Source organism: Eptatretus burgeri, chromosome 8, assembly GCF_056783735.1.
Source record: "Eptatretus burgeri isolate ZD-2024b chromosome 8, Ebu_testis_v1, whole genome shotgun sequence".
Lineage (NCBI taxonomy): Eukaryota > Metazoa > Chordata > Myxini > Myxiniformes > Myxinidae > Eptatretus > Eptatretus burgeri.
In genome coordinates, this window is record NC_140968.1 from 82,764,515 (window position 1) to 82,782,158 (window position 17,644).

The window sequence follows — 17,644 nt, forward strand, 5'->3', positions numbered from 1 at the left end:
GAGGGTAGAACATTAAAAAAGGTTAATCAAAAAGGCTCGTTCAAAGGGACATCTGTTTTTCGACAAACACATGAGGGAGGGTTGACTCGTCTGCCTACACATAAAATATTGAATATAAAATGACCTCACGCTTGCTCTAAGACATTTACTATGGAGTTAATTAAACTCTAATAAGCAATGTTAACCCCTAGGAGTCTCATTTCCACACACATAAATATATACTAGCATAACCCGCGCTCTGCGCGACATGTTGGGGTGGGTGTGTTTGAGAAAGGAACTGATGCAGAGTATTAGAAGTAATTTTACTTTAATGCAGTTAGTGGAATACGATTTCACTGTTTCAGAACCATTTTATTTACTTTTTTTTGTACCATGCACCACATATGGTCTTTGAAATAATGTAAGCCGAATATCACGTTACTCGAGCGCAGAACAAAGTCGAAGATAGCACGACACGAAACCACAAACTCGGAAATAATATATAAGATATATCTTCTTCTTCTTCTTTCGGCTGCTCCAGTTAGGGGTCGCCACAGCAGATCATCAGTTATGATCCACAAGTTTTATGACCCACAAATTTTATGATCCACAAGTTTTATGATCCACAAATTTTATGATCCACAAGAAGAGCATCCGGCACAGGTTTTACGCAGGATGCTCTTCCTGACGCAACCCTGGTCACCTCTTACGACACAGGGATATGGTACACCTATTCTAACCATGGCATACACCGGGTCCAGTACACTGGTACTTACTTCGCCGACCTCGGAATGATGACAGGCTGAGTCAACCTCCTGGTGTGTATTAATTTAAGCGGCCAACGGGGCTTGAACTCAGGACCTTTTGGATCCCAAGCCGCTACCCAAACCACTATGCCAACACCAGGTTTTTATATATATATATATATATATATATATATATATATATATATATATATATATATATATATATATATATATATATATATATATATATAAAAATATATATATATATGTATTTTTTTTATATATATATATATATATATATATATATATATATATATATATATACACACACACACACACACACACACACACACACACACACACACACACACACACACACACGAGGTGTTTTCAAAACGTATCCAACCTTAATTTTTCGTGTGTAAACAAATGAAGCTAGGGAGGCGTAGTTTGGTGCATGTATGTAGGCGATCCTAATCCATATGCGTGAATATTTTCCTGCCTGCAGAAGCTGTCAGTCTCCGACAGACCGCCGATGAGTGAGGAAGTGTAAGTGAGCGCCGTCGGATTTTCGTTTTTGACAAAATGACGGAAAAACTTGAACAACGCTACTGCATCAAATTTTGTGTAAAGCTTGGTGATTCCCAAGTGGAAATGATCCACAAGATTTAACAGGCCTTCGGGAACGAAGCAATGGGCACCACACATAAATGAGTGGTACAACCGCTTAAAAGATGGTCGCACATCAGTGGAAAGTGAAGCACGTTCTGGTAGGCCCTCAACATCTCGAAATGAGATCGTCATTGACCAAGTGAGGACCCTGCTGATGTAGGATCGTCGAATCATGATCAGAGAACTTGCAGACGAGGCGGGCGTCAGCATTGGATCCGTTCATTCCATTGTGACTGAGGATTTGGGCTTAAGGAGAATCTCAGCGAAGTTCGTGCCAAAGATGCTAATGATCGAGCAGAAGCAACTCTGTTTGGACATCGCACAGGACATGCTGGAGACTGTGAACAGCGATCCCAACTTCTTCAACACAGTGATCACTGGCGATGAGACCACAGTGATCCGTCATTTTGTCAAAAACGAAAATCCGACGGCGCTCACTTACAGTTCCTACCTCATCGGCGGTTTGTCGGAGACTGACAGCTTCTGCAGGTGGGAAAATATTCACGCATACGAATTAGGATCGCCTACATACGTGCACCAAACCACGCCTCCCTCGCTTCATTTGTTTACGCACCAAAAATTAAGGTTGGATACTTTTTGAACACACTTTGTATATACATATTTATATGTATATGTATGTATATATATATATATATATATATATATATATATATATATATATATATATATATATATATATATATATATATATATATATATATATTTATACACACACACACACGGAAAAAGACAATTAAAAAAAAGTGTAAAAGCATAGATGGATGAAATCTCAAAAAACAACCAAACAAGGTAGGAATGACATCACATTACAATGCCACAATACGACATAATCAATGTCACATAATTCTCTTACTTGCATAACCCGCACTCTGCGCGACATGTTGGGGTGGGTGTGTTTGAGAAAGGAACTGATGCAGAGTATCAGTAGTAATTTTACATTAATGCAGTAAGTGGAATACGATTTCACTGTTTCAGAACCATTTTATTTACTTTTTTTGTACCATACACCTCATATGGTCTTTGAGATAATGTAAGCCGAATATCACGTTACTCGAGCGCAGAACAAAGTCGAAGATAGCGCGACACGAAACCACAAACTCGGAAATAATATATAAGATGGATTACCATCACAACATCTTTTGACATTTTACTTTTGTAATGGGATTGTGATGGATGAAGAAGAAGAATAACAATGAGGCTACATTATGATGCGACAAAAATAATATAATGCTTAATATTGTCTGTATTTTTTTTTAATTTTTGTATGAATTAAATCCATCAATGTTATTAAATTGTTTTAATACTTGTTTCAGTTGATTTGGGCGATGGTTTGGAAATGTCTCACTTTTGGAATGATGCTGTTCATCTCCCCCCCCCCCTCCCCAATCCTAGGCTGGTTTGATTGAGTCCATATTTACTTTCGATTTATTTTCCTAATAAAACGATTAATGTTTTATATATATTTTTTAATTTTGGGTTGCATGCACAAGCCCAGAGCCAAGGTAACTTCCTTGTGTTGGAATTAACATCATCGCTTCAGCAGTTATTGAGGGAGGCTTGGCTACAGTTTTACATTGTTTTGAGAGGGGAAGAAGCAGAAGCAGAAGAAGAAAATGAAGAAGTACAAATTGGCATTTTTGGAATCTCCCGATGTAGTACTTTAGTGATGCATTCTGGTGTCTTTTTAAGTCTTGGTAGTTCAGAAAACACTCGAGAATAAAAGGTATGGCTTTTAAATGGTTATCAAGGGAGGTGTAAAGTTCCCCTCTCTTTATGTGGAATGGTTTCTCTGTATGCAACTTAACACAGGGACTGAAAATTAGTTTCTCTGCTTCAACTGGACGAAATTGGCTTCAAATTTCAGAAGTAAATCCTTTGTACCTCGAGATAATATGTTTCAAATTTCAGCAACGTCCATTTCTGCATTTTTGAGTTTTTAACGAAAACCCTCGAAATTCACGTTGGTGTCTGCCTGTCAGTCCTTCAGTCCGTTTATCTGTCCATCCGCCCAAAATGTGTTGGCGCTCGTATAACAAAGGTTATACATTGAAACGAGCTGAAACTTGGAATATACATCGGACAATACATCTAATTAATGGCTTTCAAAACAAATTCCACCTAAGTGCCATAGATTTTACTTTTTTTTAAAACTTTTTTTCTCTCTCATATTCAATTGTCCATGCATCATAAACAAATAACTGTCAAAATCATCATGCAATTCTGCTTGGTTTCCAGTTTCCATGGGAGAGCAGCACTATCTATCTTTTATGGATATGCATTAGTAGATCAATTTATTTGTGCATCAAATAAGTCGTCTACAATTGTACATACTCATTACCTTGCACCCACAAAGTGAAAAGCAGTGTTAAGTGATCAGTAGCGTACTTATGTCGTACATCATACGTGTCTGCATTTTGTTTAAATCGATAACCGTTCAGCATTGGAAATTGAAACTTTACCACACCTTACATGACCATGTGATATCACGGTTACTTTTGAGGTCAACATATAATAGGCCAAATGTCAACAAAAGCTATTTTTCGAAAATCAATTTTCATCCATTGACAAACCTGAACAGGAACTTTTTTCATATCAGGTCACTGAATTCGCAACCACAAACTACTTTTAAGGTCATCGGCCAAAATTTCTAAAATTGTCAATTTTCATCTGATTGACATGAAATTTGAACAGGAATTTCATATCAGCTGACTGAATTCAACCACCAATTATTTTTGAGGTCAACATAGGCCAAGTTTCTAAAATTGTCAATTTTCATCCAATTGACTTGGAATATGAAGAGGATTTGCATATCATTTGGCTGAATTCAACCACCAACTATTTTTGTGGTCAATGTAGGCCGAAATTTCTAAAATTGTCAATTTCATCCGATTAACATGAAATTTCAGCCTGGTGTTTGCTTAGTGGTTAGGGTCCTGTATGAACCTAGGGTCCTGAGTTGAACCCCCATTGGCTGCTGAATGAACACCAGGTGGGGTCAACTCAGCCAGTCATCCTTCAAAGGTTGGCAAAATGAGTACCAGTGTACTGGTAGAGGGCACAGCATCAGCAGCACAGCCATGCTCAAAGAAATAATAGCTACCCAGCATCCAAGCTGCCATATGCAAGTACAGAACAGAACATAAAATTTGAACAGGATTTTCAAATCAGCTCACTGAATTCAACCACCAATTATTTTTGAGGTCAACATGAGCCAAAATGTCAACATAGGCCAAATTTCTAAAATTGTCATTTCTCATCCGATTGACTTGAAATGTGAATAGCATTTTCATATCACCTCACTGAATTCAACCACCAATTATTTTTGAGGTCAACATGAGCCAAAAGGTCAACATACGCCACATTTTGAAATCCTTAATTTTCATCTGATTGACTTGAAATTTGAACAGGATGTGCATATCAGGTCAATAAATTCAACCACCAATTATTTTTGAGGTCAACATCGGCCAAATTTCTAAAATTGACAATTTTCATCTGATTGACTTGAAATTTGAACAGGATGTGCATATCAGGTAAATAAATTCAACCACCAATTATTTTTGAGGTCAACTTAAGCCAAAAGATCAACAAATACCGAAATTCTAAAATTATCAATTTTCATCCGATTGACTTCAAATTTATGAAGAGGATTTGCACATTTGGTCATTGAATTCAACCATCAACTATTTCTGAGGTCAACATAGGCCAAAAGGTCAACATATACCTGTTTTCTAAAGTTGTCACTTTTCATCCGATTGACTTGAAATTTGATCAGGATTTGCATATGAGGTCACTAAATTCAACCACCAAGTTTTTTTGAGGTCAACAAGTCAAAAAGGTCAATTTGTACCGAATTTCTAAAGTTGTCAATTTTCATCCGATTGACTTGAAATTTGAAGAGGATTTTTGGGATAAATCGCAGTGACATAGAAAAGACCACTTTGCATGGTATGTGCCATGCGGCAAACTAGTGAAAAGAAGGGACATTCTTGAGAAAAATGCCAGGGGCATCGAAAAGGCTCATTTATATGGTATGTTCCATGTGGCAAACTACAGGAAAAAGGGACAATCCATGGCTTGTAGAAAATGCCAAACAATAGAAAAGAAGGGACATTCCATGGCTTGTGGAAAATGCCAGACAATCGAAAATAAGGCGCATACAGAAAATCTCATGTGCATGCTGCACTACCCTTGTGTTCTTAGGAGGAATGAAGTAATGTTCGAGAAAAGTTCATACAAAGGGGCGCCTTGCATACTGTATATAGGTTAAAACCCATCAGTGCATAAAGATTTTTGTGTACCTTGAAAACGAAATCACATCAGATAATGTGCATGTGTGTGATTAATTTGTTTTTAAAATGTGGTGGAAGATGAAATGCAGGTAAGGGGGTTAACAAGGGGAGATGCAGAAAATATGGCAAAATGGAGCAGATCGTCATGGGCCTGCAAGGCTAAGCCCCACTCTAGCAGGGAAAATGGCCTTTAAAATGCCTGTTGTTGTTGTTGTTGTTGTTGTTGTTTTGACCTGAACTTTGATGAAGAGTGTCAATTTTAATCTGAATGAAATGGACAATTTTATGTATCCATGGCAACCTTCGGAGAGGGTGGGTGGATTTTGCAAGTATCATGGCTCTGCACGACGTCTTTTTCTTGTTTTTCTGTTTGCAGGATATCTCAAAAAGTTGTAGACTGATCTGGATGAAATTCGGTGGGCAGGTTGGGTGTGTAACAAGGACGAACTGATTAGATTCTGGTGGAGATCCGGATTCGGATTAAACTACTAGAATTTTTCAGTGATTCTTCACCGTTGAGAGATAGGGCCAAAAATGATATATTACACAATATTTCAAAAGGTTGTGGACGGATTCGGACAAAACTTGGTGGACATGTTTAGTTTGTGACAAGGAAGAAAAGATTAAATTTTGGTGAAGATCCGAATCCAGATCCGGATCAGATAATTTTTAAGTGATTCTTCACCATTGAGAGATGTGGCTAAACTAATATATATCACGATATCTCAAAAAGTTGTTGACGGATTTTGATGAAACTTGGTGGACAGGTTGGATGTGTGATCACAACAAATTTATTCAATTTTTGTGAAGATCCCAATCTGGATCTGGATACGAGAATTATTTAATTTCCAAAGTGATTCTTCACCATTGAGAGATAGGGTCAAAAACGATATATGGCATGATATTTCAAAAATGTATTGGGCCCGATATGTTCTCTTGGATCAGGCATTATGTGGCGGAGGTATGTGCTCTACCGAGTGCTCTTCTTGTTCTCAATGTTTTGTTCCGAGGGCTATTTTGAGGATCCTCACCAAGGCCTGGACAGATTCCAACAGCAGTTTGTTTGACGTAATATTCCAAAGGATGGTTTTTAAGATCTCTGTAGGGTTCTTCTGCAACATTCCCGTTGCTCCAATAATCACTGGTACAATTTTGGTGTTATTCAGCTTCCGGGATCTTTTCACTTCCTTTTTGAGATCTTGGTATTTGGTCATTTTCTTGATTTCTGTGTTGTTTATGCCAAAATCGTGAGGCACTGACACCTCAATTAGCAATGCCTTCCTTTCTTTATTGTACCTCAGTACTACATTCGGTCTCAATGCTTTGTTTTCTGTGTTCTCGCTCGATGGGATCATCAGGTTATATGTGAGCGTTACTTTCTTGTTTTCAGTGATTGCTTTTGGTTCATGTTTCCACGAGTTTTCTGTAACTGTGATATTGAGACTTTTGCAGTTGTGCCAGTGGATTACTCTACATACCTTGTGGTGCCTTTGGGTGTACAGATGTTCTGACATGAGTTTTTTTTACATCCAGATAGGAGGTGTCTTGTACTTTCTGTTTCTTCCTTGCAGAAGCTATGCTTCTCTGATTGACTCAGTCATGCCATTTTTTTAAAGCCATTGATACAGTGTCTGTCCTTCGTCTTGGGCATTTATAATGATGTTTTTTTCTCCATCTCATTTGAGTTGACCTCTTCTTAGCCATTCCAAAGAGCCTTCTTTGTCTACTCACAATCCGTCCAACTTTTTTTTCTTTCTTTTTTCTTTTTATGCCTTCCTGCTCTTTTATCGTTTTCGCAGTTGTCATTGTATGTCTGTTGATATTTCGTTTTATGTTCTTCTTTTGTGGTTTTTGCAATTTATGGGGCTATATTCTGTGCTGTTTTGGTTTCATGTGACATTTTCCATTCGCACCTTTCTTTGGAAATTTTTTGTTAGGACACCTTTTCTGGTATGTTGTCTTCGTGTTTGCTTCCAAATTGATTTCGGTGCTATGTTTCACTTTTCATGTACACAGCCAATCCTACAATTGTCAATCTGTGCACTTGGTTTAGTTCCATCAGACCGCCACCTCCTTCTCGTCTCGATAGCTATATTCTCCAGATGCATTGATTTTTGTGGAATAATTTTGTGGATGGTGAGAAGTTTCTTTGTTTTGATATCTAGTTTATTGATTTCTGATTGTGGCTAGTTTATTATTCCACTGATGTGCTGGAATACTGGTATTGCAAGTTGGTGTATAGCTTTGATTTTGTTACTTCGAGAAATGTATGTTTTCAGGATCAGCCTCGTTCCATGCAGGTATTCCTTGGTATATTCTCATGACTAATATTTAACATACTTCATTAGTCATGAGAATTACACATGGCCAAGTTCCAAGGTTCCAATTGGGTGCATGTATTTGATCCATATAAAACTCAACCCCAGTAGCATAGCACAACAAATTGATACACCGGTTAGGGATGCAGTGGGTCCACTCAGTAACATCCAGGAGTTCAACTATGAAACAAGGAAAATAAACTCATGCAAACATATCAGGATAGCCTACTAACATAGAGAAAATATTTCTTTTATTGGGCCTATGTACACTACACAGCCAAAAGTATGTGGACATGTGCTCGTCCAACATCTCATTCCAAAATCATGGGCAATAATATGGAGTTGGTCCACCCCCCCTGCCCCCCTTTGATGTATAACAACCTCCACTCTTCTGGGAAGGTTTTCCACTAGATGTTGGAACATTGCTGCAGGAATTTGTTTCCATTCAGCCACAAGAGCATGAGTGAGGTCGGGCACTGATGCTGGGCAATTGTCTCGCTGTCGGCATTCCAATTCATCTCAAAGGTGTTCGATGGGGTTAAGTTCAGGGCTCTGTGCAGGCCAGTCAAGCTCTTGGATACCGATCTCAACAAACCATTTCTGTATGGAGGCATTGTCATGCTGAAACAGGAAAGGGCCTTCCTCAAACTGTTGCCACAAAGTTGAAAGCACAGAATTATCTAGAATGTCATTATATGCTGTTGCGTTAAGATTTCCCTTCACTGGAACTAAGGGGCCGAGCCTGAACCATGAAAAACAGCCCCAGACCATTATTCCTACTCCACAAAACTTTACAGTTGGCACTATGCATTCGAGCAGGTGGTGTTCTCCTGACATCCACCAAACCCAGATTAGTCCGTTGGACGATCAGATGGTGAAGTGTGATTCATCACTGCAGAGAATGCATTTCCACTGCTCCACAGTCCAATGGAGGTGAGCTTCACACCAATCCAGCCAATGCTTCGCATTGCGCATTGTGATCTTAGGCTCGTGTGCGGCTGCTTGGCCATGGAAACCCATTTCATGAATCTCCCGACGAACAGTGCTTGTGCTGACATTGCTTCCAGTCAGTTTGGAACTCAGTAATGAGTGTTGCAACAGACGACAGATTATTTTTCCATCCTACGTGCTTCAGCACTCGGTGGACCAGTTCTGTGAACTTATATGACCTACCACTTCAAGGCTGAGCTGTTGTTGCCCCTCGAAATTTCCACTTCACAATAACAGCACTTACAGTTGACCGGGGCAGCTATAGCAGGGCACAAATTTGATAAACTAACTTGTTAGAAAGGTGGCATCCTATGATGGTGCTGTGTTGAAAGTAACTGAGTTCTTCAGGATGGACCAGTCTACTGCCAGTGTTTGTCTATGGAGATTGCATGGCTGTGTACTTGATTTTATACACTTGTCAGCAATGGGTGTGGCTGAAATAGCTGACTCCACTAATTATAAAGGGTGTCCGCATACTTTTGGCCATGTAGGGTAGTTATTCTGGGTTGGTGGGGGGGGGGTGTTTCACCCACCATTTACAAGCGTAATTCTAGAGGGTTCTAAAGGGTAATTCTAAAATGTTTTGAAGGTTAATTCTAAAGGGTACTTCTGATGGGTTTTAAAGGGTAATTCTAAGGGGTTCTAAAGGGTCTTTCCTTGATCTTCTGCTCGGATGGATCGGCTGAGTAGTAGTACTAAAGGGTAATTATCAGGGGTTCTAAATGGTAATTTCAATGGGTTCTAAAGGGCAATTCTACAAGATTCTAAAGGGTAATTCGAAATTATTCTAAATGGTAATTCCAGAGGGTTCTCATGGGTAATTCTAAAGGATTTAATAGGGTAATTCTAAAGGGTTTTTAAACAGCAATTATAAAGGATTCTGAAGGGTTTAATGGGTAATTCTAGAGGGATCTAAATGGTAATTCGACATGGTTCTAAAGCATAATTCTAGTGGGTTTTATGGGGTAATTCTAAAAGGTTTTAAAGTATAACTCTCAAGGGTTTAAAGGGTACTTCTAAGGGTTTTGAAAGGTTAGTTGTAATGGATTCTGATGGGTTCTAAAGTGTAATTCTAAAGGGTTCTGAAGGGTGATTCTAAAGGGTTTGAAAGGGTAATTATATGGGGTAATTCTGAGGGGTGTTAAAGAGTAATTATACAGGGTTTAAAAGGGTAATTCTAAGGGGTTCTAAAGGGTAATTCTAATGGGTTCTAAAGGGTAATGAAAAGCAGTTCTAAATGGTAATGCCGCGGGTTCTAAACGGTAATTCTACAGGGTTCTATCGGGTTCTCAAGGGTAATTCTAATAGGTTCTGAAGGGTAATTCTAATGGGTTCTAAAGGGTAATTCTAATGTGTTCTAATGGGTTCTAAAGGGCCATTCTACAGTGTTCTAAAGGGTAATTCTAATATGTTCTAAAGGGTAATTCTGATGGGTTCTAAAGGGTAATTCTAATGGGTTCTAAATGGTCATTCTAGAGGGTTTTAAAGCGTAATTATAATGGATTCTAAAGAGTAATTCTGAAGGTTTCTAAATGGTAATTCTAAAGGGTAATTCCATGGGGTTTTAAATGGTAGTCCAAAGTGGTTCCAGGGGGTAATTCTAAGGGATTCTGAGGGGTTCTAAAGGCTAATTCTAAAGGGTTTTAAAGGGTAATTCTAAAGTGTTTTAAAGGGTAATTCTAAAGGGGCTTAAAGTGTAATTCTAAAGGCTTCTAAATGATCATTCTTTTGGGTTCTAAAGGGTGGTTCTGGAGGGTTCAAAGGGGAATTATAATGGGTTCTAAAGTGTAATTCTGAAGGGTTCTAAGGGGTAATTATAAAGGGTAATTCCAAAGGGTTTTTAAGGGTAATCTAAAGTGGTTCTAAGGGGTAATTCTAATGCGTTCGACAGGGTAATTATGAAGGTTTCTAAAGGGGCTTAAAGGGTAATTCTAAAGGCTTCTAAATGATCATTCCTTTGGGTTCTAAAGGGTAATACTGGAGGGTTCTAATGGGTAATTATAATGGGTTCTAAAAGGTATTTCTCAAGGGTTTTAAAGGATGATTCTAAAGGATAATTATAAAGGCTTATTCTAAAGTGTAATTCTAAAGGGTTGTAAGGGGTAATTATAAAGAGTAATTCCCAATGGTTTTAAAGGGTAATCCAAAGTGGTTCTAAAGGGTAATTCTAAGCGATTCTGAAGGGTAATTTTAAAGGGTTCTAAAGGGTAATTCTAATGGGTCCGACAGGGTAATTATTAATGGTTGTAAAGGGTCCTTCTAATGGATCCTAAAGGGTAATTCTAAATGGTTCCATAAGGGTAATTCTGAAGGGCTCAAAAGGGTAATTCAAAAGGTTTCTGTTCGTTTCTAGGCTTTGCCTATTTATTATTGAAAATGACAAACTGAACTGCTTCCTTCGAACATGGGTGCGATAAAAAACAAAAATTAGCGTTGGAACAAAATTAGGGTGTACAGATTCAGAATTTTTATCTTTAATTTCCATCTGTAAATATCTTCTTCTTCTTCTTCTTCTTTCGGCTGCTCCCGTTAGGGGTCGCCACAGCGGATCATCCATTATGATCCGCATAGTGATTTGGCACATGTTTTACGCCGGATGCCCTTCCTGACGCAACCCTGGTCGCGTCTTACGACACAGGGATAGTTCGTCTTACGACACAAGGTGAAGTTCCATCTGTAAATATCACCACCCTAATAAATAACAACAGAATTGTAAGTCAAACTTGTATGTACTGTTTCAACTACTGTGGCCACTTCAGCGAGGCTGACCAAACAGCTTCATGGCCATTCCACACAGAGATCGATGAAATTGCCAAACAATCCACACAGTTGATGCAAAAGCGTAAAGTTTTCTCTTTTTTTTTATTGTCAGGCCTTGGCAAAGCAGTTCCACATCAAATCATGGAGGGATTATCCATTGATAAAGGTTCACTTCTGGGGAAAGACAAGCTTCGATTTTATTTGTTCAATTATTTAAACTATTTTTTTCTCCCCTGCTTTCTCTCGAAACTTGCATCTACATTCCCAAGACAAACTGCTAAGAGAAAAGTAATGATTAGTAGTTCAAAAAGAAGAATTATTATTTTACTTCAAAACAAGTGTAACAGCAGCACTAAGAGAGCTAAAAAAAAATTGAAAAGAAATCTATTGGAAAACAGTTACACAACCACCTCCTCATCTTAAAGCATTTACAATGATGATGTGGTATGAGTTACGGTGACTTGTCAATCATAAATCGTTAACAACTTTTCAAGGCACAATATTAATCACTTAGCCAAGTACAGTCCAGTGCTTTCCACCAAAACATACAACCTGTTGATTGGATGTTCTAAATTATAATCATTGCTAGTATTTTGACTGAAGACCAATACACACAATGCTCAGAAATTTATCCCAGGCGGAGACCACTTTTTCTGCCAATGGCTTGTTCAGTTTTTCGGATGCAACGTCAAAGATGACTTTGCTAAGAACCTGTGCACAACAATCGGGATGAAATTGTGTTAGTGCTAAGTTAGGCTAGTTTGACCAACAGGGATGATCTTACAGAATTGTCATCTATCCAGGACTGGTTCTTAACCATGGAATCGTTCACAATTTGCTGAGTCGAATGCTCTGTCAAGAGTAAATAGGCCTCCATACAATGAACATAATTTTGGATTCTGATCATTTCACCGATACTTGAACAATGGAAGTTCAGACTATGGGAGAAGGAAACGACTTTGAGTGACATAAACAACACTGTAACTGCACGCAATGCCTGGTGTTGGCTTAATTGTTCGGGTGGTGGGCTTGGGATCATAGGATCCTGAGTTCAAATGCTACTTTGATGTTTAATTAACACCAGGTGGGGTTGACTCTGCCTGTCATCCTTCTGAGGTCAGCAAAATGAGTGCCAGCTTGCTGGTATCCTGTGTCGGAGTGGCGACCCATCCAGGATTGTGCCCAATAGCCAAGGAGACTGCCTAGGCAGCACCAACGCTCTGCACAGAGTACGATCTCAATGGATGGATGGATGGTGTGCTTGGGATCCTGGGTCCTGAGTTCAAATCCCACATTGCTGTTGAATTAATACCAGGTGGGGTTGACTCAGCCTGTCGTCCTTCCGAGGATGGCAAAAATGAGTACCAGCTTGCTGGGATGATTGAGCCATTTGAGTATCCTGTGTCAGAGTGGCGACTTGTCCAGGATTGTGCCCAATATCTCAGGAGACTTCTTCGGTAGCACCAAAGCTCTGCACAGAGAGTAACTACACGCACACTCTTGTGTGTAGCCTTGAGGCTGCTGGTTGCATCAATGGTTTGGGACATGGCTGTGTCACTGATGCAGTGCCCCTATTACCAGTACACTGGTGCTCATTTCACCCATCTCAGAATGACAGGCTGAGTCAATCCCACCTAGTGTTAATTCAGCAGCTGACAGGGCATGAACTCAGGACCCTCGGATCCCAAGTCAGTCACCCTAACCAAGCCAACGCCAGGATTACAACACTTTAAGTGATTACAAATTACATTCTTAACCTCCTCCCTGCAATTCATCAGTGCATCAGGCAAAGTTTATACAAATGCAAAGCTGACCTGATTGTCACACTCCATTTTCTGTTCATCTGTCTGTTCCCTAATATCTTGTATATCTTGAAAACGGAACATTATCGGGCAACCAAACCTTGCAGATATAATGAGGACCACATGGGGAGTGCCATTTGTGGAGGAGATGATTATGGGGGTGAAGGAGATCTTTTTAATGGCTTGCGTGATCACAACAAAATTTAGCACACATAATGGGGGACAATGAGTCGTAAAATAAGGGGGTAGTATTTTATGGTGGGGGAGAGAGAAGGGGGTGTCTCCATATCGTGGTTTGGCTATTCATCTCAGCCCAAAGGGCCGCTGTGCTACCAAAAATGGTTTGCATAACGAGGGGCCCATGGGGAATTTATGGTGAAAATTTTAAGTTATCAGCTTTTATAGATTTTTCAATTTGGAATAGTGGTAAGGTAATCTATTTAACCACTTTAATTGATTGTCACAAAACTTTTCAAGGACAGTGTCGGCCTTATGGGGAGTAAGAATCGGGGGGAGGGGAAGGGGGTGAAGGTTTTGGTAAGGGTGGAGGGGAAAGTTGTCCTTGTTGTTCTGAATAGAGTGAGTGCGGAGTATGTGAAACCCCGAGCGCTTGGCAATTGTTATTTCCACTACCGAAGGTGAAGGAGATTATGTTTTCACCATTTTCTGTCTGTTTGTGCACAGGATATCTCAAAAAGTTGTAGACGGATCCACATGAAACTTTGTGGACAGGTTCGGTGTGTAACAAGGACCAACTGATTAGATTTTGGTGAAGATCCGGATCTGAATCCAAATCCGACCACACAAATTTTTTAAGTGGTTCTTCATTATTGAGAGAAAGGGCTAAAAATGATATATAGCACAATATCTCAAAACGTTGTGGACGGATTCGGACGAAACTTGGTGGACATGTTGGGTGTGTGGCAACGACGAGTTCGTTCGATTTTGGTGTAGATCCGAATCCGTATCTGGATACGAGAATTGTTTAATTTTCAAAGTGATTCTTCACCATTGAGAGATTGGGCCAAAAACGATATCGTACTGTATAGCATGATATTTTAAAAATGTATTGTGCCCGATATGTTCTCGTGGATCAGGCATAATGTGGCAGAGGTATGTGCTCCACCGAGTGCCCTTCCAGTTTATTCTGGACCATGTGGTGGTGGTCATATCTCCATCATGGCGCCTCTGAGACGACCATCAAACTCAGAAGAAATTTGAGTTTTTTCGTTACTTTCCAGCATACCATGGCTTGCTCTTTTCAAAAGGCAAAGTGGGATATTTCCTGTCCATAAGGAGGTGCAACTTGATAGTAAAGCCAGCTTAAGATGCATTGAAAAAGCAGGAAATGCTCTGTGATGCAACACACTTTCCATTTGTGTAAAAACATCGACGATAGTCAACTGCTATTCTGCTCGGAATTTAATCCCACAAACAAGAGTACTCTTCTTATAAGGAATGATGGCAGCCCATGTTGATATATCTTCCTCTAAGCTGTTATGCCTGTCTGTCATGATTAGATATTTCCACCTTACCTCTAAGGAATGATGTCACCCTGTGGTCATATATCCTACTCAAACCATTCATGCCAGCCCATGATGATTAGATATGTCGACCTCAAAGAAATAATGCCATCATCATCATCATCATCATCATCATCATCATCATCATCATCATCCTCTCCGGCTGTTTAAGCCCATGCTAATCTGGGTGGGTTCAGTCATGCTGCTGCTTTCTGCATCCTCTGATCTTAATCCGTTCCTCTCCACGTCACCTCTCACTATGTTGAGCCATTTCAGTCTCAGTCCCTGTTTCTCTGATTTCCTGACTTCTCACTTCAATCCTTCTTCTTATATCTTCATTCCTTATCTGATCAGCGAATGACACTCCTTGATTCCATTGCATTATCTTCATCTCTGCCCTGCTCAGTGACGACTCTTCCTTCTTATGCAATGCCCAAGTTTCAGCACCAGACAATATCACTGGTCTCATCACAGTTATGTATACTGTATTTTAACTTTAAGCTCAATTGGTATTTTTCTGTTTCTCATTATTGCCACATTCCTCCACTTCTTCCACTTAGCTTTCACCATGACCCTTACATCCACCTCATGTCCCCTTTATCATCAATTTTTGATCCGAGGTACTTAAATCTCTCCACTTGCTTCAGCTCATCATTTCCATTCTGAACTACAATCACTTCTGTATCTCCTTTGCAATTCATCATCATCTCTGTTTTCTTGGTGTTTACTCAGCCACTTGGATATGATTTGTACATGCTACACTCTGGGGAAGACATTTTAAATTCAAAACTAAACCATCAGTCCTTCACAGTCCCCTTAGCAGAGGCGGCGGCGGAGAGGGGGAGAGAGGGGGAGAGAGGGGGAGAGAGAGAGGGGGAGAGAGAGAGGGGAAGAGAGAGAGGGGAAGAGAGAGAGGGGAAGAGAGAGAGGGGGAGAGAGAGAGAGAGAGAGGGGAGAGAGAGAGAGAGAGAGAGAGAGAGAGAGAGAGAGAGAGAGAGAGAGAGAGAGAGAGAGAGAGAGAGAGAGAGAGAGAGAGAGAGAGAGAGAGAGAGAGAGAGAGAGAGAGAGAGAGAGAGAGAGAGAGAGAGAGAGAGAGAGAGAGAGAGAGAGAGAGAGAGAGAGAGAGAGAGAGAGAGAGAGAGAGAGAGAGAGAGAGAGACAGAGAGAGAGAGAGAGAGAGAGACACAGAGAGAGAGAGAGAGAGAGAGAGAGAGAGAGAGACACAGAGAGAGAGAGAGAGAGAGAGAGAGAGAGAGATATGGGGGAGAGAGAGAGAGAGAGAGAGAGAGAGAGAGAGAGAGAGAGAGAGAGAGAGAGAGAGAGAGATAGATAGAGATAGAGATAGAGATAGAGATAGAGATAGAGATAGAGATAGAGATAGAGATAGAGATAGAGATAGAGATAGAGATAGAGATAGAGATAGAGATAGAGATAGAGATAGAGATAGAGATAGAGATAGAGATAGAGATAGAGATAGAGATAGAGATAGAGATAGAGATAGAGATAGAGATAGAGATAGAGATATATGGGGAGATAGAGAGAGAGAGAGAGAGGGCGTGAGGTAGAATGAGGAAGGGGGTTGGGGAGAACAACGCATCACCAAACGTTGCTATACACTCTGGGAGGGAGTGAGGGTGAGGAAGATGGAGGAGGGACAAGTGGGGGAAGTGGGGAGGGGGATGTGTTTTGGGAGGAGGTAAGCGTGAGTGGTGGGGTTCTCGACTTGCGTTTGGTAGTAGGACTTGTGAAGATGGGGTGGGCGTAGTACAGGATTGAAAAAAATGGGGTATGTTAAAACGGCACGTTAATGCAGCATGCAGAAAATGCCCGGAGATGTGTCCATGGTTGGGGGGGGGGAGGAGAGGTGACGGAGAGGGAGGGTGTTTGGGAGGAGGTAAACCTGAGGGAAGGGTGGAAGGCAGCATTATGGGAAGGGAAGGCAGTGTGAGGGGAAGGGAATGGGGTATGATAAGCGAATGCGGTGTGAGGAGAAGGGAATGTGGCATGAGAGGAAGGGAAGGCAGCGTGATGGGAGGGGAAGGGTGATAAAACGTGCCCAAACAGCAACATTTTGTTTTTAACCGCTGGGTTCCATATAAAACTTGGCGGGAGCATTTAAAATCCTCACTATCTACCTGACAAAGGCTGGCCTGCCTTCATACATGCACGCTCACACATGTAGTGACCTTTGAACCCCTCTGGTTGGCTCGCTCCAAATATGATTCATACATGCTACACTTTGGAGAAGCCATTTTAAATTCAAAATTAAACCATCAGTCCTTAACAGTCCCCTGAACAGGGAGGGAGGGGTGGGAGAGGAGGGTCGGAGAAGGGAGAGGGGAGCTAGGAGGGGGTGAGGAATAGGGGGAGAGCGAGGAAGGGGGACTTGGGGAAAACAACTTATCACCAAACATTGCTATCCACTCCGGGAAGGGGAGGGGGTGGGTGGGAGCGAGCAGGATGGGGGAGAGAGGAGTGGGGGAAGGCTGAAGTGGGGATGGGGTGCGGTTTAGGATGAGGTATGCTTGAGTGGAGGGGTTCTCA

The 17,644-nt window shown here is 40.6% G+C and overlaps 1 protein-coding gene across 1 annotated transcript in view; it reads right to left on the reverse strand.

Annotated features, from left to right (window-relative positions):
• Positions 1 to 11,858: 11,858 nt before the first annotated feature.
• Positions 11,859 to 17,644, reverse strand: part of LOC147022166 (globin-3-like) — a 28,583-nt gene continuing 22,797 nt past the window's right edge. The window contains exon 3 of the mRNA XM_085892806.1: positions 11,859 to 12,486. Within this exon, the coding sequence (XP_085748932.1) occupies positions 12,361 to 12,486 (126 nt within the window). The 3' untranslated portion in view covers positions 11,859 to 12,360. The remainder of the gene's footprint in view (positions 12,487 to 17,644) is intronic.